The 20,686-nt window shown below is 37.4% G+C and overlaps 2 protein-coding genes across 2 annotated transcripts in view; one reads left to right on the top strand and one right to left on the bottom strand.

The window, feature by feature from the left end:
- Positions 1–116: 116 nt before the first annotated feature.
- On the top strand, positions 117–1,666 carry C4H4orf46 (chromosome 4 C4orf46 homolog). The gene is made up of 2 exons (XM_059844455.1): positions 117–322; positions 418–1,666. Exons 1-2 carry the CDS (start codon positions 164–166, stop codon positions 571–573), a joined length of 315 nt encoding a protein of 104 aa, XP_059700438.1. The 5' UTR covers positions 117–163; the 3' UTR covers positions 574–1,666.
- A 1,782-nt stretch (positions 1,667–3,448) lies between these two features.
- The window catches only part of RXFP1 (relaxin family peptide receptor 1), a 54,818-nt gene continuing 37,580 nt past the window's right edge, over positions 3,449–20,686 (bottom strand). The window contains exons 3-18 of the mRNA XM_059845665.1: positions 20,167–20,271; positions 19,270–19,375; positions 17,938–18,009; positions 16,336–16,407; positions 15,214–15,285; positions 14,319–14,390; positions 13,485–13,559; positions 13,134–13,205; positions 12,114–12,185; positions 11,314–11,385; positions 10,838–10,909; positions 8,784–8,855; positions 8,321–8,550; positions 6,642–7,052; positions 5,906–6,124; positions 3,449–3,877 (exon numbers count right to left, since the gene is read on the bottom strand). Of these exons, the coding sequence (XP_059701648.1) occupies positions 3,576–3,877; positions 5,906–6,124; positions 6,642–7,052; positions 8,321–8,550; positions 8,784–8,855; positions 10,838–10,909; positions 11,314–11,385; positions 12,114–12,185; positions 13,134–13,205; positions 13,485–13,559; positions 14,319–14,390; positions 15,214–15,285; positions 16,336–16,407; positions 17,938–18,009; positions 19,270–19,375; positions 20,167–20,271 (2,096 nt within the window). The 3' untranslated portion in view covers positions 3,449–3,575. The remainder of the gene's footprint in view (positions 3,878–5,905; positions 6,125–6,641; positions 7,053–8,320; positions 8,551–8,783; positions 8,856–10,837; positions 10,910–11,313; positions 11,386–12,113; positions 12,186–13,133; positions 13,206–13,484; positions 13,560–14,318; positions 14,391–15,213; positions 15,286–16,335; positions 16,408–17,937; positions 18,010–19,269; positions 19,376–20,166; positions 20,272–20,686) is intronic.

Here is a 20,686-nt window from a genome sequence, read left to right as displayed (position 1 = left end):
CCGCGGCAGGACTACAGCTCCCAGAGCCGCCCGCGGGGGCGGTGACCGCGGCAGCTGCCGACCCATCCGCGGCCCGGGCGGCGCTCGGCGGGAGCGGGCTCGGGCGGGCCGTGGGCGGCGCTCGGGCGGGAGGAGCGCCCGGCGCGGGAGAGCCGAGCGGGACATGGCCGAGGCGGGGTTGCCGCCCGCCGCGGTGCCCGAGGGATCGCCCGGCGCCCAGCCCCGGAGGGTGCGCCGCGGGAGCGAGGGGTCGGGGTCGCCTGAGCTGCCCGGCGGCGACGCGCGGGAGCTGCTGGAGGAGGTGGAGATGCAGATCGGCGACGTGAGTGCGGCGCGCTGCCACCGGGCGGGCTCCGGGGCCCCCTCGGGGACGCTGCCGGGCGCCGGCGACCCCCAACCTCTCTGCCGTCCCTCCAGGCCGCCTTCTCGCTGGCAAAGATCCTGGAGGCGACGTCGGCCGTGTCGGCCCAGGTGGAGGAGCTGGCCACCAAGTGCTCGGAGAACGCCCGGTTCCTCAGGACGTGGCGGGACCTGCTGAGGGAGGGCTACGAGTCCCTGAAGCCCAGCGGCTGACGCCGGCCCTGCCCGCCGGGCCGCCCGCTCGGCCCGCACTGCGGCGGGGCTCTTGGACCGCCGCCTTCAGGGACCTCACGTGGAGCTTTGTTTTCCCCCTGAGTTCTTTCACAAATACTTGAGGGCTCTCGTATGGAGGTTTTACGTTAGTCTACCGAATAAAAAAACTTTGTTTAGGGAATCAGTTTTGACTTTTAGGTTCTTCGTTGAAGCTCAGGCGATCTCTTACTCCCCTATTTTTTTCTCTCTTTTTGCTAAGATGGTAGATACAAAGTTAGTATGAGTGCTACGTTCAAAACTCATTTCTGGTAGGGAAGTGGTGTCCTATGATAAAGAATTGTCAGCCCCTCCACTTTAAGACCTGTCACCAGCAGAAACTCTGCCAACCCCAGAGGAACTTCAACTAACTTCAGTTTTTTGTTACACATACTTTTTCTTCATTTTGAGTATGGGAAAATGCGGCAAGTTGTGGCTTTTTTATGAGTTGTAGAAAAATCCTATATCCCAAACCTTACTATTTTTAGCAGTATGGCAGTGTATGTCTATAAAGCTGCAGATTATTTTTTACAAGATGTTTTATTACTGCAAACAATTTTACCCAACCTTTTGTTGTAATAAAGTGCCTTATTATGAACCCTGTATCTCTGCAGGGTAGAAGTTAAACAGCATTGTTTACTGATAGGATGGATTATTTTGAACTGTAACTAAAAGCTTCTATTAGTTAGAATAGAATCTGGGACATTTATTCTCCCACCCCTGGGGAAGCACCTCAGAGCTTTTTCAGTATTTGATCCTGTTTTTTATCTTTGCCTAAAGCAGTGACTAGTTTGATAGTCCAGAGCTTACTGTTAATATAACTTTTTGGTCTGAAGGATGGCTGATCTGTAACAAGTAGCTGTCCTGACACTCCTGTACCTTAACCAGGCACTGTGGAAAAAAGTATGAGATGAAAAAATGCTGAGATGCAGTGGCAGGCTGCAGGAGAATGTGACTCTGCCATGACTTATTAGCAGGCCTTATTTTTACTTATAGGACTTTAAGAAAGACCCACTGTAGCTTGCTTATCAAAACAATAAAGAAGTTGCAAAAATTATGAAGTATTGACTATTATTGTGTTACTGGTAGAAACAAAGGTGACAGTGAACATAACCATAATCACGTGTGGTGAAAAACAAGTAATGGCAAGGTCGGGGATCCTTGCACATCTCACCAAAGGCAATTGCAGTCCTTGAGAGGGCTTGGCCCCTGAGTGAGGAACTTCTATTGAATTGAGTTTGAATTGTTCTCGTTAAAGACAATCCACGTGGCAGGATTTTGCTCAGGTGTTTTTAACCCCTACAGCCCGAAAAATTGCTAAACAGCTTGGAAAAGAAGTCATTTTGTTTAGCAGGTAATATTTTATTTCAGTAGAACATACAGTAGTGGAAACAAGATGCTTAACAATCTTCAGTTTCAGATCCAAAGATAATCCAAAGTTCTGTAAACAGTTGAAGTGTGAGCCACACTTTTTCAAAATTTTACTTCTTATAATGCTAAGAAGTTAAGTGCAAACATTGGAAGTATCTTTTAACTTAATTTTAAATAGTTTCAAATCAATGCAAAAAAAGAAGCTTTTTTACCTTTTTGGGCTTCTAGGCCATCAGACTGAATACGGTACTGAAAGAAGAAGGGAAGTTGTAATAATTCATAATAGAAAATGTTCTCTTCATTAAGAATGTGTGAAGGAACTGCTTCTAGGGGATTGTTTCAGATGGGATATTTTTTATTTTACCCTTGTAATTCTGGGAAGTAAAATAATGCTTCAAAAAGTGCTGAATGGCTGTGGTCTTTAAATTACTTTAACTATAATGCATCCAATCATGTACAAAGTGATTAAAATGTAGATGTCATGACACCTATTAAGACTGATAATTTTCTATTTGACCATCTCCCTTGTACTAGAGAGACATCTAAATACTGATATTTGTTGAAGTCTGCAAGCTGTGATGAGCCTGTTAAGAAAAGTGAGGAAAAGAGCAGCAGCAAGGTGCTGGGATACTCAGTCCAGTCTTTCTAGAGTAAGAAGGGAGAAACTGCCACCAGTTAAAGCTGGGGGACACTTGGGGAAAAAAAAGAAACAAGCAAACAAATCAAACCTCTTTTTTAAAATTTTTTTCTTCACCACAGTTCTGGTTCTGCCTGAATTGGAATCTTAAAGATCATCTAGTCCCAGCCTCTCCCTGCCATGGGCAGGAACACCTCCCAGTAGACCAGGCTGATTAAGGCCTTGTCCAGCCTGGCGACTGCATTAGAGCTGTCATTACCATTTCACTATTGCCTTTACGTGAGTGAAATAGTCTGTAGAGTTATACAAGAAATATATCTTTCACTTGTTTGGCTTTGACAAATATAGTTAACTGACCTAATTATGAAATTTGGTTGTTTTTCTTACGGCTATTGCTCCTTAAGGCTTTTAAAGAGACGATGCAGCCTAAATAGAGCCAGTTAGAAACTTTGAGGAGAAAATACATTTCTTAATGAGGAAATCAATTAACTCTTAAAAAAATCAGCTGTTGAAATGGGAACTTACAAGAAGAAAAAAGAAAAGACAGAGACAGAGACACACACACACACACACACACACACATACACACACACACACACACACACACACACACACACACTTCCCCATAAATAGATGATTTTCAAACAATCTGCTTTCAGGGTGAGATGTTTCAAATGACAATTCATTTTTTTCCGCGCTCTTGGCTTCTGGAAGAAAAAAGCCCCAAACATCTGATTTCTCATTCTGATCTAGGATGAATTGTCAAAATGTCAGGTGCTGCTGTGAGATGGTAAAATGCCAGTTCTACCTGCAAACAGACACATGGCTCCCTCTTTCTGCAGTGGTTCTCGTGAGCCCTGATGTCACACCTCCCTCATTTTCCTTGTGGCTGTAAAGCAGCAAGCCCACGGATGTGACACTAACAGTGCCAATGTCACCGTGAGGACTCAAACCATCATTACGTGTAGGAATTCAGTCTTGTTGACTGTGTAGTCACTGAAGCATCAGAAGAGTCTGTACAAAGCACAGGCTTCGTAACCTTTGGCGTGATTTCATGCATTGGCCACATCTCTACCCAAATGAATGATGGACCGTATGGTTTCTGGCTGCCTTTACCTCTTTTGGATCTTCTCTGTCTGTAGTTGTACCAAACCTGGTGAATCATTTCTTTGAAAGGTCGTGTAGTCAAAGTGTAGAGAAGAGGATTCAAAGCACTATTTATTGGCAGTATAAAAATCACCACCCAAGAAGTTATGGTACCTTAGGGAGGGAAAAAGAGAGACAGCTGTAGTATGTGTCCCAGTGTTTGCATTCTTTAGTTAGCATAAGCACTTGATGCCAATGTGGCACAGCTTGCTGGTGAGAGGAGGAGATCACGTGCTTTTAGGCTCAGCTCCTGGCACAACCGGTTCTTTTCTTTTTTTTCTTTCTGTTACACTTGCACTGCTTCTTATCTCCCTCTGTTTTCAGTACTCCCTGCAAAAGCTGACATTTATTATTCTCCCAGTAGTTCCATTTATCCCTCTTTTCTATGCCACAGCTCCCTATTTGCCCTGACAGACTTCTTGTTCTGGCTGAGCCCCTTTTTCTTGCCCCAAAGCCTTTTGTCTCTGCTTTGCTCATTATCTCTTCCTGTGATCTCTGTTCCCCATCCTCTTCCCAAGACTGATGACATGCAGTACTAATCATGCCCCTTGCAAAACTATCCTTGATTCCCTGTTTCCCCTCAGAGCCTAGTTTTCTCTTCTGCACCAGCACTTCTCCATTCCTCCCCCTGAAAAAGAGCATTGTATACATCCTCCTAATTTCCTTCTTTTCCTCTTGGTAAGATTTTCTGTGTTCACTGTCTGCCTATGTCAGTCTGTGCATCTTTACAACATCCGTCTCTTGTCCTTTACTGTTTGGGAGATAAGTTACCGGAGGGGCAGATGCAGAAGGGACAGGATTAAAGTGCTGAAAGATGATAACGGGTGCCTTCCATTGGTTGTTTGACATAAAATTGTTACAGAACTGTTCCAAGAGGCATAAAAACCTTAATTGATTCTCTCCTTCCTCGACATCCCTCCACGCCCCTCTCCACTTTTACAACTTTGTTGCAATATCAAGACATTCCTTTTGATGCCCATCACATTGGCTACAGTTTTGGAAACAAGCAGGTGCTTAGTTCTAAAACTGTCACAATGTATCACCAACAAAAAGCTATGCTATCAAAGGGGGTTTACAAGGTGTGTCAATTTGGACAGCTGGCTGTCACGTCTCTAGTTTCATGATTTGAGAAGTTACTATTTAATCTGGTTCATCTATTACAGGACACTAATTTGCTGAACCCAAGATCACCTTGTGATTCAGCAAGATTTCGTCAAGGTTTCTTGATTTGTAATTCACCCGCTTCTCCTTTTCAAGATATTTTCTTTCAAATATCATAGGTGGTTTGATAATTTCTTGAAGAACAATTTAACAATATTTGAATTAACTGAATATTTAACATAATCAGCATAACTTCCAGACATCTGAGATGCAAGTCCAAACTTTGAAAATTTCAGCTCCCAACCTTCCTGGTCAGCACATAAGGCAAAATCATCTGAGCAAAAACATTTTCTTGCCATTGTAATATTGTGACATACATCTGTACACTGAATCTGAATCTGCTGTTGCTGATTTTTCTGTTCATGCTCACATGTCCTTTCTAACAGGGTTGACAAGCCCCACACGAAGAGGCTTTTTTCTGGCATCTACTGGTATTGCAAAGAGAAGGAAAAAATTGAGGTGCAATTTGAGTCTTTTGGGTTACACTGTTTTTACATAGGAATATATTCACAGCATGAAGAAGATAAACAGATATTTATGTGACTTAATGATCTGAACTATAAATACCAGCTCGTAAAATAAAATAATTTCAGAATAAATGACATTATTAAATCAAGATAGAAAACACCATATTGTCCTGAAACATTTAGGTAACAGAAACAGCAAAAGTCCTAAGATGAGAAAAGCCAATGCAACTCAGCCTTGATTTTCAAATATATTTCGTACCCTTTATAGATACTATATGCAGACAGACTTGAATTATTTGAATTTTGGAGTTTTTTATGTAACTCAAAGGTGGCTAATCTTTCATGATTATAGTAATAGAGTTTAATTAAATAGCAAAACTATATAGTTCATTATATTGTGTGTACATATATATAGATATAGAATATTAAGTTAATTTCAGCAATATAGTTCATTTCATTAAATTATTTTTTCTTCTGAAGTAGAAGAAACAGTCTCATCAAAGAAAGGACATACCTGGTATTTCTACTCGAAGTAAAGAAAGGAGTTTCAAAATAAAAATAGGTATCCAACATAGTGCATCAGTAAATACAATGAAGAAAAAACGTTTAGCAAGGATCATCTCTTTTTTAATATGATTCCGAATTTCTGTAGCCATAATAGCTGTCTGGTGAACGCTGTAGAACATACTCCCATAGGAAAACACAATGATGATAAAAGCTGCCAAGTTTACACCTGTTTAAAAGTTAAAATCAATTATACCTTAAAAGAGTAATGGCAATTCTACATCACCTATTTGCAGTCTGGTAATAAAGAAGAATATTTCATTTAAAATGCTAGTCCTATGGAATTAAGTGACCATAAAATCTGAGTCTGTCCTCATCCTGAAAACTGAATTTTTGTCTCTACTCAGGTATTCATTTTATTCACTGAAAACTGGCAAAAAGACTGCCCTCTGATTAAAATGAAATCATTCTTCTCTAGCCTTACAATTGCTCTACTTTCCTAACATAGTCTATTAATTCAAGAACATAATGGTCAATAATTTCTTTTTGCGTTCTCATCCCCTCATGCATTTTAAGATAAGTAGGTACCCATCTAATACAGTAAAGTATTTATATTGCAAATAGTCTTTAAATGCTTGCTGAAGCATCAAAATCCAAGGAGGTGTGAACACCACAGCTATCTTAATTGTTTGAAAACTTGGTCCCTTTGCAGCTCTTGTAACACATAAAGAAGAAAAGCAACTTACCTAAGAAAATCACAACAGAATAAATCTGACTTCCTGAACTTTCTGATTGTTCTGAGTGAAGAGGAAAACAGACGCCATTGGTGCCATAGTAGTTCCTGAAAAATTCCTTATTGCTCAGTGGGATAAAAGCAACAGCAAACCCGATTATCCAGATAAGAACCAAAATGGAAATTGTCCTGCATTTTCTGGGCTTCAAACACCTAAAAGGATAAACTATGCAGATGTATTTTTCCAAAGTCAGATAAGTCAACAGTAAGACTGACACCTCTGTAGACAGAATAGCCAGCGATCCAACCAATTGACAGTGGATACTGTCCATCCACAACTGAGCGTGCTTGTTGTATTCTCCACGATATTTAAGATCAAAAGCTCCAATCACAAATAAATATATCCCCATCAGACAGTCAGCACCTGTGGGCACAGTGCTTAACATCATTATTTACACATCTGAATTTCCCATTCTCTCTGTATATGTATATTAGAAAACAGACACACACACACATAAACATATAAGTAAGTTACCACTTACAAGTGAGCAACTGCATAGATATAAAATCAATATCATATCTGGAATACTACTATGAATTACAATTAAGGCAGTACAATTTTATATTACTTTTTCCTTTATTTGTTTTCCTTTTCATTTGGTCTGACAGTTCACACTTTTTGCCATTTTTTAAAGCTCTGGTAAAATTGTTTTGCGGATAGAAAAATATACAGCTTTATTTACAGAAATATTCTTGCAAACCTTTTTTATTAGGTCTTATTTCTTTATTTATTTCTATATTAACATTTGGCTTAAGATAATTTTCTTTGAGTAGGCCATCTCTGCTGGATTCAAAGTTTATTTTTTCCACCTTTTGCAAGTTCAAATCTCATGTATATAGTCTTCTAAGACTAGTAAGGGGAGATGACCTGTCAACACAGAACTGAAGGCTTCATGGGTATTTTGCTAAATATTTTGCATAGTATTCAGATTGTTTTATGAGGAAAACAAAATTTCAAAATCACCAACATGCTGTATTTAGAAATGTTGCAATAATTTAATACAATGTTGACAACTACCTCTCAAAATACATCTAATTGCATTTGTGCAATCCTTATAGACTCTCGTGTGTTGAGAGACTCAGAATTGTAGTGATTGTATTGCCAAGTAGTTTATCCATAAACTTGTCGTGCTTTCAGGGCTAAAATAAAAAAAAAAAACCACCCCAATTCCTAATATTGGGGAGCTAGGACAAATTAATTTTTATATTTTCATAAACATATTTGCATAAACATAAAGATTTGCATAAACAACCTTTTGTTTGTGCAAAGAATAGAATATTTGAATGCAATAATTACAAGTAGAAATCACTACTTACTGAGAAATGCATAGTAAAATATAGATTTTTGGGCATTCGAAACATTGTAATTTTATTTCTTGCTGAGGAAAGTGGGAATTTGACGGAATTCCCACAGCATGAAAATCAAACATGAAATCTTTGGAATGTCCCAGCTGCCAACGGCAGCATTTAATGAGACCTCTTGGTATAAGCCACAGCATTTTGTGTTTTCATTTGCAGTGTCACTAAAGCAGAGTTAATCCAATGCTGGAAATACATCACTGCACTGTAATCACAAATATCATACATGCTGCAAGCAGACTAAAAAGATAATTCTAGATATGGAGTACTCACAGCAGAGAGACATTATGGAGATGGCATGCAGCTTGTTCTCTGATCTGATATAAGGCCTCATGCAGATAACAAAAATGTTCCCAAAGCAGGTAATGGCAGATACAACCCAGACAAACACTCTCTGTATGATGCTAGCTAAAAGATTCTCGAGGGAGGAAATCCCATCAGTGTTGGGTTTGCAGCTGCGCACGTGAGGAGCATACCCACAGTACTGGAATTTCTTGAAATATCTGGTTGTGAGAAACAGATGACAGATCATTCTAGACTGGTTGTCAGAATATCAAAATTAGGTAATAACTACTCAGAAAACATATTCCAAAAGAAGAAAAGTAAATCAAAAATGGCCACATTTGACAACTGCTCATGTACTGCTTTTCATACACATTTGTTTTCAATTGTCCAGAATTCCATGGTTGTAAAATTCAGCCCAAAGAAAGCAAACTTTCTAAAATAATCTACTTACATGTGGGAAAGGTTTCTCAGGGGACTGAACATTCTCCTCTGGATGTTTGCAATTTCAATGCCCTCTAAGCTGCTGTAAAAATACATTCTCAGTAAAAGGCCAAAGAAACTCAGTAACAAAAAAACAAATTTTATGAGCATCTAGTTGTGATTTTATGATTATAGGAAACTAGAGAATAACCTTATTGCATCTAATCTGTCAACCCTTCAAAACCTGACCAAAAATCTTCTTAAAATCTGGAATGGAACAAAAAGGAATTGCAAAAAATTTTAATAAACTCTCTGTTCTTCCAGATTCATGAAGAAAACTCTTAGTGCTGCTCTGAATCGTAAAAATTAATGAATGTCTGATTAATATGTCACCCTTTCAAAGTACCATTCTACTGATGTTCTTTCATCATCTCTGGGGAAATAATAACTTGTTCTAGTAGTAATATTTTTGCACATCTCTTCTCTCTTTTGTCCCAGGGAGTGCTTTACTGGAGAAACGAACCAACCCAAGAACTCAGTCTCTTCATTATGTCAAAACCAGTAGGAAGCTGCGACACAGAACACAGCATGTAAGAAAAAATGCTGGCTTTTTTGTGACACACAGATGGGATTCCTTATTTTTAATTTTATACCTACATATATGAAGGCAGTAATATTTTTTCCCCTGCAGTGCTAGATCAATAAAATTTAACTCTGTAAGATGTTCTTTTAGAACTTCATGTTCTGTATTCTTCCAGTCTCTCCTATTCTCTGGTTAGATGTGCACCTGGTCAGGGGTCTTTGGTTCTCCTTGTGGGGAGCCTTATTTGGATTTATTGTTCAAAGATTTGAATGTAATATTCCTGTGAGTTCTGAATTCATTAGGCAAAAAGGGACAACTGGTTAGTTGATGTGGATTGGTGGGCAGTTTTGCTGGCAGACATGAGAAAGCCCCAACAAGGAATTGTGCTACTTTTATTTAATTAAGTGCTGCAATGAATCCTAGGGAGTGTTTTCCCCAACTATTTCTACTATTTCAAACAGATGAAGAGGGTACTGGTGTTCTACAAACAGCCAAAATACAGTTGCCTGTTGATCTATCTCAAGATTTAAAAGGTTTTTTTAACTAAAACAGGTGGAAGGCCATGATCTGAGTTGGATGAGTTTTTTGGTGTTAAATAATAGATAAAATGATAAAATCATGCTGTAGCTTGACTATTAAGGGGGCAATTGCTTATTATTTTCTATGCTCAGCTGCTTATTTTCATAACACTTATATAGAATTAGTATTTTCAGTTCATTAGCCTTTGAGTTGAATTTGGCCAGGGGGTTCCAGTCACTGTGAGGAAGTTGGTCTGATCAACACAGGTATGTGTACTGCTGGGTACAGCTCACACATAATCATGTCAGGTCAAACCATAAACTCCTACTGCACTGCTGTCCAAGAAAACATCTGGTTTTTAATCTCCACAACCATTTTGAGTAGGGCCTGTTGCAATAGGACAAGGGGTAATGGTTTTAAACTAACAAATGTTAGATTTAGACTAGATATTAGGAGAAAATTCTTTATCCATAGGTGGCTAAACACTGGAGTAGGTGGTCTAGAAAGGTGGTAGATACCCCACGCCTGGGAACATTCCTGGTCAGGCTGGACAGAGCTCTGAGCAACCTGACCTAGTTGAAGGTGTCCCTGCTCATTGCAGGAGAGCTGAACTAGAGGACATTTAAGGGTCACTTCCAAAACAAACTGTTCTATGATTTTGAAGTGATGTCTGACAAGAACCAATGCTGTGCTACATACCAAGTTGGTTACTTCAGAGGTGAAGTGACCAGTGAAGAGGTACTTAAATCTACTTCAGGATAATTTCAGATTTGTAAGATTGTTGCTGCACTATCTCAGATCTTTAGGAGGAGTTCTGCTGGCAGAATTCAAGTTAGAAGTACTGTGTTAGTCCACCTGCAAAACTCCCCCTAAACTCTTCAGGGGCAATTTCTTACAAAACATATCCTGGATCATGTCCTGCTGAGGGAGATGTGCAAAATCACAAAGAAAATATAGCTAAAATCTAAAAACTTGATACTTACAGGGATTTGAGTTTAGTTAGAAAATCAAACTGGTCTATTTGTATTTTCTTGATGGGGTTGTAAGAAAGGTTCCTGTAAACACAACAAAAATAACTTTGGCCACATTCCTTTCAGCTTCTTCCAAAAATAAAGTCAATCTACTTTTAAAGTTAAATTCTGATATTATGATAAGTGTTTCCATGAAATTGTCAATTTCTCATGATGTCGCTAACATAGCTCATCTTGTATGGACAAACAAGATCTAGAACAAGGTAGAATTTGAACATGCTGTCTTTTGGGACCTGAAAATGTACATCTGTGACAAAATTATCCTGGACAAAATGCTATATAAAATTGCTTTTGGTATGTTTTTTAGGCAGAGCATATATGATGCATATGAACAAATGTGCTCTTCTCTTTTCTGACACATATGACTGAAAACATTATATCAAATGAGGAATATACAATTATGTATAACAACAAACAAGAGTCCTTACAGTTGTGAAAGTTCCTTTAGTTCCTTAAATATGTATGGAGGAAGTGATTCAATCTTGTTGCTAGCCAAATCTCTGCAGAAACACACAGGTTACAGTAAGTTCTTACTACACACAGTAATTTTACTGAATAGTTTTGCAGTTTCAATATACACAATTTTATTTGCCAAATAGAATATAATTTTTTCTATAGGTTATCAGAAATATGGACTATAAAAGAATTATGTTAAAACAAGGTGGGAAGCTAGATCTATCAGATCTTGCTTTGTCTCATTAGTTCAGATATACCATTAGATACATAATTTATTGTTATTTTATTCCCATCAAAAAGAAAGTAAAATACCATTAATTTGACTTGTAGAAGCTTACAAATTAATTAAACATTTTTTTTCCATGATGGAAATGTTTCTAAATGAGCTAAACTACATTTATTTCTACCTTTCATCTTACTTTCACTGTGCAGAAATCTTAATAACAGAGGAATAAAGGTCTCAGTCCAACCAAAACTGTCAAACTGGTCTAAAAGACACTGAAGGCACACATGCACCTGGATTGTAGTGATACAAGAATAGTTAATATTATATTCAGGAAACATAATGTGAGAAAAGCCCCAATATGATTGGTACAGATTATGAATTTTATTGATTATTTTTTGCTATTCAATATATCTTTAAAAAAATACCCTAAGGAAGAATGCCATTTCCAGAGCATGTTATACAAAATAGAATTTATGATGAAGGATATTTCTAATATGAATCACAAAACTGTGTATATTGTACAAATAAGAGAAGAAATCTACTCACAATTCATCTAACATCTGGAGAGAAGAAAAGCTGTTTTCATTTAGGGAGCTGATTTTATTTCGTCTCATCACCCTGAAAGAAGAAAACAAACTTGTGTTGTTTCTTCTTGGTGTCTATTTAATTTTGAATGTAAGATATTATAAACTTTATAAGTTCTCTGTTCTCTGTATCTTCAAATATTTGCCCAATTCAGCTAACAAGCTAATTGCATCTAGAAGTTTGCCATTTTATCATTTGGTAAATAACTTTTTTTTTGCCTATACATGCATGTACTTCTGCATATACATACATACATACATACATACATACATACATACATACATACATACATATATATATATATATATATACATACACACACCCCCAAGGAAGGCTGGTGCAAATTGACTGAGGGCAGGAAGAAGATTAAGTGGGCTGAAAGACTTGTGACCTAATCATGTCTCAGACACAGGTACATGGCTGTGCAATTTTTCATTCACCCTAATTCCATCTGCCACTGAGACTAGAAAGCCAAGAACATGGGTAGTGCAGAAGAGCTAAAAATTGAAAGTGCCACTCACCATGGAGCCTACTCATCTACCAAAAAGTAGAAGGGATTTTCTGAAGATGTTTACATCATCACTGAAGAAACTTTGGGGAAAATTCTAAAATTGATGAGCCAGTCAACCCACCAGCCAACCAAAATAAGCAACAAGCTATGTATTTTTTATGTTTGCTGGTTCTCATTATGAGATCTTTGACTCCAATATAAAGGTTATAATGAAAATTTCTGAATCTTAGTATCACCCAAAGTCTCTTCAGTGAAGTCTTGTTATATATTTCAATGCTGAACTTTGCTGTAAAATATAAACAGTGGATATTCTGTGTTCTGCTCACTTCAAACCAAACATTTTAATTTAGTATCCTCAAGAGATAAATAACCATCACACTCAGGAAACTTTTATATTAGCTGTAATGAATCAGTTGACTGTTCAGAATAAGCACATCCCTCTGCTAGCTATAGCATATCCAATTACTTACAATACAGTTAGAGTGCTGCAGGACATGAAAGTGGCATTTTTCACGTGATGGATATGGTTGCCTTCAAGGTCCCTGGGATATAAAAGAACCCCATCAATCATTGGAAATAAACTCAGGCACTTATTCTAAGGTAATTGAAGAAAAATACTACCAGAATTTGACTACCCAGAAGAGAGTGGGAGGCAGACATGTAACACTTCTGCACACTTAACTGATGACTTCAGGCCATCAGCCCTGCAGTGACCCAGCAGGCACTCTGCAAGATCCAGCACCTCATAAGAAAGAGGGATGTGGAAGTGACATACAAAGACAACATAATTATATTTTTCCAGTGAAATAAGGTAGACTTACAGCCAGTTTAATCTTGGCATATATTGGCACAAAGGTTTATCAGGCAAACGAGCAAGAGAATTATTCATCATCTCTCTAAAAAAAAAAGAAGAGGAATAGTACGACTGGTTATATTTGCACAGTTACATCATAGAAAAAAATCCATGTCTCTTATGCACTTCTGAAAAAAGTCATTCCAATCTTGAATAGTTTTGAAAGTAGTATTATTTTCTTCAATGTTCACATATTTTCTCTGTGTCATTCTGTGCAGCAGTATTCTGTCCTTAGCTTGCTAATGTCCAGGTAAAGGAAAGATGTTCACTCCACTGCTATTAAAATGAGATGTAGAAATCCAATACAAATTCAGTCAGATCATGTAAGTTCTATGGGTGATGGAGGAAGTGGGATGTGGAGGGAGGTTTCCCTCTGGCATGCAGGGGAAGAGGGTCCCTCATCTTTCGGGCTGGAGAGGGCAGTGGCAGATCATAGACAGGGTCTTGGGGAGGGGGGTCGGGCTGCCACCAGGGGCAGGGACTCTGGACCTCTCCTGTCCCACCATGGCTCTGGAGGACTCCTGTAACCCAGAGCTGCAGCTGTCTCGACCCTGCCCTCCCAGTGACACCTTTTATCATTTTCCCCACCCTTTTCCCTATACTTTTCCAGACACTGTGTGTCCACTGCTGCCAAAACCTTCCCACTCTAGCACATTTTGCCTGGGTTAAGGGAAAGCTGCAGGTGTGCTGCCAGCACTCTGGGATGAGCAAGAACAGCTGGTGTAAAAAGGTTTTTATATGTGTATGCCCTTCCTATCTGGTCCTTTTAAATAGCACCTTTTTTCTCTTGTTTCATACTTACAGAAGAATAAGGGATTTGAGTCCATAGAATGTTAATGGATAGATCCGATTTATCCTGTTGTTTTCAATTATCCTATAAATTACAGCAAAATATGTATCAGGTTGATAATTGACTTCAGTCTTAAACTGAAGAGGTAATAAAAGGTAACAAGCTTTGTAGTGAATTTCTTCAAAAGTCCAGTCAACCTACTTATAAAAATTAACACACTATTCCTTGATGGGTTAAGATATTAATTTCCTTTCAGAAAAATCTAATAAAAATTTAGTAAGAAAATTTAATATAAAAAACTTAGAGAAAATAATTTCTTTCAACTTAGAAAAAAGTGTTTTCCTTTGAGGTTTCAAATCCTTTGATCAAGACATTTTGAATGGATTCTCTGTAAAAACAAAGTAGCACAACCTAACGGTGTTCTGTGGCAATCCAACAGTCTCAAATATGCAGGAGAATGTAAGACATACTATTTGCTTATTTTTTAATAACTTATTTAAAATCTCTCTGAAAAGCAGTAATGAGGCAGTATTTCAGGTTATGACAGTAATTTTATCTGGACATTTTAAGCACTATTTACAGGAAAAGCCCTGCCCAAAAAATATCTGTCGACTGTTTTATAGTACCTAGGTTATTTAATTTATTCATTTGTAACAAGCAATTACTAATGAACATTGCTTACCGTTGTTAAAAGTCATCAATCATTGAAGCAATTAAGGTTCAAGAGCTCTTTTCTGCTCTCACCAAGCCAATTGCATTTTTACCTTGTACAGTGTAACAGGAGTTCCTTAGTTATTAGCTAGTCTAAAGTAATGCTATGCATAAAAATGAAAGCAATCAAAATATTTTAATATTTATTTTAATTAATTATTTATTGAGTAAATAAATAAACAAGAAAACAACATACAGCCATTCAAGTCTGTGGAGATCTGCAAAGACAAAAGGCTCCAAATTTGTTATCTTGTTGTTGCTCAGGTATCTAAAACAAGACCAACCAAAGATGAATAAATGCAATGATTATTTAGCAGCAAACACATGAAAATGAGTTTTAAGATTATTTTTCCTTGACAATTTACCAGAATACTCCTATTTTGTTAATATATTTTTTTTCCACTTTGGTAATTTTCATGCCATTGTTTGAGAGCAAGGCAGGACTCTGTCTAGTGAGGATTTTAAGAGCAATTATGTACAGCACTTGGTCTTATCTAGAAGAAAGAGCAGCCAGCTAAATATTTTCACTGTGTCATATGTTAGACCCTTTCCAGTTTCCTTCTGTGGAGTGATTTGTTCCATGAAAGTTTCCAGGATCCCATTCAGTCTTTGCTAAGGATATTAGTCATAAATATAGATATCAGAATAATGGAAAAAGAAAAGCTGAAAGTGAATGGGGAGGGGTAGTATAAATGGTCTGGGAAGATAATAACAGCAGCTGTAAAAACAGATATTCAGCCACATTTGTGTGATGGAAACAATAAGAGAGGTGCAGCTTTGTAAAACTTTCCTTCTGGAAACATTGCAGTAAAAGTTCTGAACAAAACAGTGCAATTTATGTGTTGTATCTTTCACTGAGCATTTCCCTTAAAAGTTGGAAACACCTTTCAACAAGTTGCTGCAAAATAAAGAAAAAAAGTGTTCCTTACATCACCTATACTGGTTACTTTGATTTGCATTTGTAAACCAAAAGACCATGTTAAAGAATTTTCATCCATCACAAGCTCTCACTTTTGTTTTATTCTTTCTTCATTCTCTTTGGCTTTTTGCAGGGTAACTACCATACTGTGTCCTTCTTCCCTCCTGAGGATTTCAGGAATAGGATCAAAGTATGGAGCCAGCTTGTGTTTTCAAAATACTGTCCTGACAGATAGACTTGCACAGAGACCTCTTTATCTGTCTTTGCTTTCTCAATTCTATCACTGGATTAAAGTTTTGGACCACTTTGCAAGTTCCTAATATGGAATCAGGCAGAGAGAGACTCTCAGAGCTCTGCCTGCCACTTTTTACTTCAGTATCCCAAAAAAGCAATACTTACAGTTTTGTCAAGTTGTATAAACCTTTGAAAGCACGTTCAGATATGGCTCTGATTTTGTTATTCTGAAGATACCTAAGAGGATACAAACCCAAACCAATTTATTCTCTAAAGAAGCGAAGTTAAAGCAAACATAAGTAACCAATTAAAATCTATCAGCTAAACTGAATGCACATTTGATACTTTAAAATAAGCTGTTACATTTATTACACCTTGAATTTGACAATAACCATTTCACAGCTATAGCTGGAAAGATTGCAAAGATTTTTTAAAGAAATTCACACTATGAGCAAAATTACAAAACCCATTCCAATGGATGCTTGCTTTGCCAAAGATGAACAGGGGAGTGGTGGTTTGCAACCTCCTTGATTAGGCCCTAATTTTGCAGGGCTCACCTGTGTGATCCCTGTGTTTACCAAGATCTCTGCTCCAACCAAAATTTTGCACAGTAAATGTTAAAAGAAAATAATTTTTGAATTTTTTGGTGGTACTAGATAATTCTCGAAATCTTGCGTGAGTAAGACAATATATTTAAAAATATGCAGTGAAACTTATTGATATCCTGCAAACTTAAGATACTATCTTTTTTAAAATTCCAGATTTAATTGCTTTGATGAAGTAATGAGTTGAAAAGTATCAACTGCAAATGGCAAGTATTTTAAAATAATTTAAGTGAATTATAATATTAGTCTCCAAATAATATTTAAACATAAGTCCTTTAAATCAAATTCCACCTAATGAAGCATCTAGATGCATTCCTGCTGGAAAGCAGTAAGAAATCAGACATTGGTTTTTTTACAAAATGAGTTTCTGCCAAACACTGCTCAAGATCTTTTGCAAAATGTAAAATTATCTATCAGAAGGGTGCGAAGTTGTTATTAGAATCAATTTTTTATGCATATACAGATAGGTATGGATTTATGTATTTTAGTGAAAACTTACCTTTCAGGAATTTACGGACATAATGGGACTTAGCTTTCAGAACACAAGGTGGTGCTGCAGTGTAGCACAGTTCCCATGAAAGAACACTTCAAATAGGTTACATAGAAGCCCTATTCTAGACTTCTGCATTCAATTTTCCTTTCACTACTTCTATATAAAGAAAACTTGTTCCAGGGTTTGATTTTTGAACAGCAAGTATGTTACACGCTGTATAATAACACAGTTTTATATTGCCATAATCATTTGACTTGTTGGGCATTATCAAATCAGTACCAGATATAATTAGGAGTAAAACCATGGGCCATGGGAATGAGCTTTCCATGATAATGGGAAGTTTGAGTTTCCAAACTTTTTTTCCAGAATAAGTCAATTTACTTATTTTAATTCGATTTGGCATATTACTGTTTACTATAAATGTAGCATCCTTCAGACAAAATTAAAATTTAGTATTTTTCTGGTATAAACCAGTCTATAAACATAAATCATTGAACATGCAGAAAGTATGGTCTTGCAAAAAGACAGATGTCAAATTAAGGGTGCACACGAGGTACCAAAGGGTGAGACAACCAGACTTTGGTACTTAAATATGTGTACATATGGGGGAAGGGAAGGATAAATATTTAAGACACTAGATAGGTATTTTATGTTATAGCACTCCCTTACAGATTTTTAAGATCTTGGTATTTCTTGAAAACATCAGCAGAAAGTTTCCTCAGCTGATTCCTCTGAAGAGACCTGTAGGAATGAATGCATACAATAAAACTACTGTCCCAGGTTCCTACAGTACCTTTGTTATTTAATAAGGGCAGCTCTCACTCTGCTTAATAACAAAAGCAACATGAAACCATCTGAACATGCTACTTCCATTTTTCTGTATGTTTGTATCTACTTAAACAGTAAGAAAAATACATTATAATAAAAAAAATCCATGTCCTCAAGAAAAACTGGCAAAATAATAGTTAGATATAAGAATGAAAAAGATTTGAATATAAACTACAGATTTATTTCAAACCTCAAACGCATACAGAGTGTATTTCCCAGTTTGTGTGTCCCTATGGCCCATGTCCACTGGGGACAGTCAAGTGTCCTGTCAAGAATAAAATTCCTTCAGTATGTGGTTTGAGTAGAAGAGAATTTAGCCTGAAAGCCAGCTGAACTCACTGCTTTTTCTACAGCTAGAGCTGGGTCAGTATTTTTGAACTCTTTTTCGACCCTGAGCCAGAAGTCAGTTTAAATAGACATTTGACATTCCACATCAGTTTTTGTTATGAAGTGTTGCATATTTGAAGGTGGGCCCAACAAGGAGAACTTCAGCCCCATGTGAACACAGGCTGGTACCAAAAGGAAAGATCCATGACCTGGATCTATGGGGGAGATGCTCAGGTAAGGACATGAGATGCTGCTCCCTGCTCACCACAACTAAAACTGCTTCCCAAACAGCAATGTGCAAATCAAGACCACATCAACCATATTCTGATCTCTTAAAAAAAAGTTTGGCTTACACACACATATCTGCATGATGAGTCAGACTAATTAAATCCTGTTAAATAACTGCATATACAGAAACATCAAATGAGAACTAAATAGATTTGCTCCAGCAGGGAGTTCCACCAAGTCCAAGGTTATTGACTTTATTGACAGGAACACAGACTAGGAATATTGGCATGATCATAGAAAAATAAACAAGTTCTAAGCATTTTGTCTTAAAAGGAAGAATTTCTTTTGTAGATTTTACTTTATCCTGAAATTCTAGCACAAGTCACTGTTGCAAACATTAAATGATCAGTTCACAGAGTTTTTGGTTCCTTAGTTTCTTTTCTCCCCTTTTGTGTAAGGAAAATCTGTACTTAAAATATTAAAGTACCTGCCAACAGAGAGACACAGTGCTTCCCAAGCATCAGCTGATGATAATTATAAGGCTGTAGCAGTGAAAACGTTGTAGGACTGGCAGTCAAACCTGAACAGAGCAAGAGACCAGGTGACTTTCCTACTTACATGATGGTTATGTTTGGAGAGACTGATGGGACAGCACGTAGTTTGGCAGCATCACAGAAAACCTCCAGGCCTTGGCAGGTACACTCTGCTGGCACACCACCAGCCACTGCAGGAGAGCAAGAACATGGTCAGGGCAAAGGTGGCATGTGAGATGTGATGGCAGGTGGAGAAAAGAAATGTGGTATAAAAGAACAACAAGCACAAAGACAAACATAGCAGGCTCTTTTAAACACCATTAAGGCATATGTTTTTACAAAATTGATTTAGACCTTGGAGGTATCTAGCAATAAATTTAAAAAGGCACAAGAAATTATATTACCTCTGTGACAGAGCTTGTAAAAGCTCTTGAACCTTAGGCATGATATACAGGAGTCTGGAACGCGATTTTTGCATCACATCTTTAGATTATTCAGCAATCTTATTACTAGAAGGAGCACAATTTCTATGGGTGAAAATAGGTCAAAAATGGGTCAGGAAGTCTTTGCTCATCATAGCAGACAGCAGAATCAAAAAGTCTGTGCAAAGACCTGTGTAAGTGGAGGGGGTTTGCAAATTTCATTTGATGTATAAAGTAGTGAACTGGGAGCCTTCATTTCACTCTGTAATATATTCCATGGTCTCTCCAGCAGTATCAGCATATTTAGATAAACATTTATATTGTCCTCCTTATTGGCATATGCTAATTAAAATATGTTTAACACTTTTCTTGCAGAAAATGAATCATCCTTAATGGAACTGAAATTAGCTTCAAATTAGCATTCACTCATTTGAGATATTATGCTGTTTTACTATAAATGAAACAGCACTAAATTTCCTGCTAAGAATATATTTGCTCTGTATTTCTTTCTAGGAATCATCATTAATAAAATAGTATCTGTAAATTTGTAATTTACTTACAGCACTCAGGTGTCTTTGTCTGAAATGCATACAGAGATTTCAGTTTATTGTATTTGTCCTTTGTATAATGTTTATCAAATTGCAGAGACCATCCGTTGTTGTCCTCTAATAAAAAAACCAAAAAAACCACACAACATAAACAGACCACTAACAGCAGATATTAAAATAGAAATGGAAGGTAGAAATGTCTTCACTTAATTTAGTTGCATCAATTTTTGTTTAATTAATACAGGTCTTTATTCCAGAGCATTTCTCACACCATTAGTTGTGAGAAACACTTAATCTTACATATCTACAAACAATATGAGCTGCATAGAGGTAACAGCTTATTATACCTTCAATAACAGCATTTGCTGTGACAGTCACACTGAAAAAGTATAGTTGTGACTTCTGAAATTTTTTATTTATGAAGGAGCCTAAAAATGAGAGGAAACCATATTTTCCTACTTCCTTAAACATGCAGGTTTGCCAGTTTCTCCAGGAAAGTTGAAATTATTGCTATGACTCAGACTAGTTTGTA

Source organism: Haemorhous mexicanus, chromosome 4 (assembly GCF_027477595.1).
Source record: "Haemorhous mexicanus isolate bHaeMex1 chromosome 4, bHaeMex1.pri, whole genome shotgun sequence".
NCBI lineage: Eukaryota > Metazoa > Chordata > Aves > Passeriformes > Fringillidae > Haemorhous > Haemorhous mexicanus.
This window is presented reverse-complemented; position numbering and strand designations above follow the sequence as displayed.

Coding starts and splice junctions, on each gene's coding strand:
- C4H4orf46 (XM_059844455.1), top strand. CDS start 164: ATGGCCGAGGCGGGGTTGCCGCCCGCCGCGGTGCCCGAGGGATCGCCC. Junction 323..417: donor TGGAGATGCAGATCGGCGAC/GTGAGTGCGGCG, acceptor CCGTCCCTCCAG/GCCGCCTTCTCGCTGGCAAA.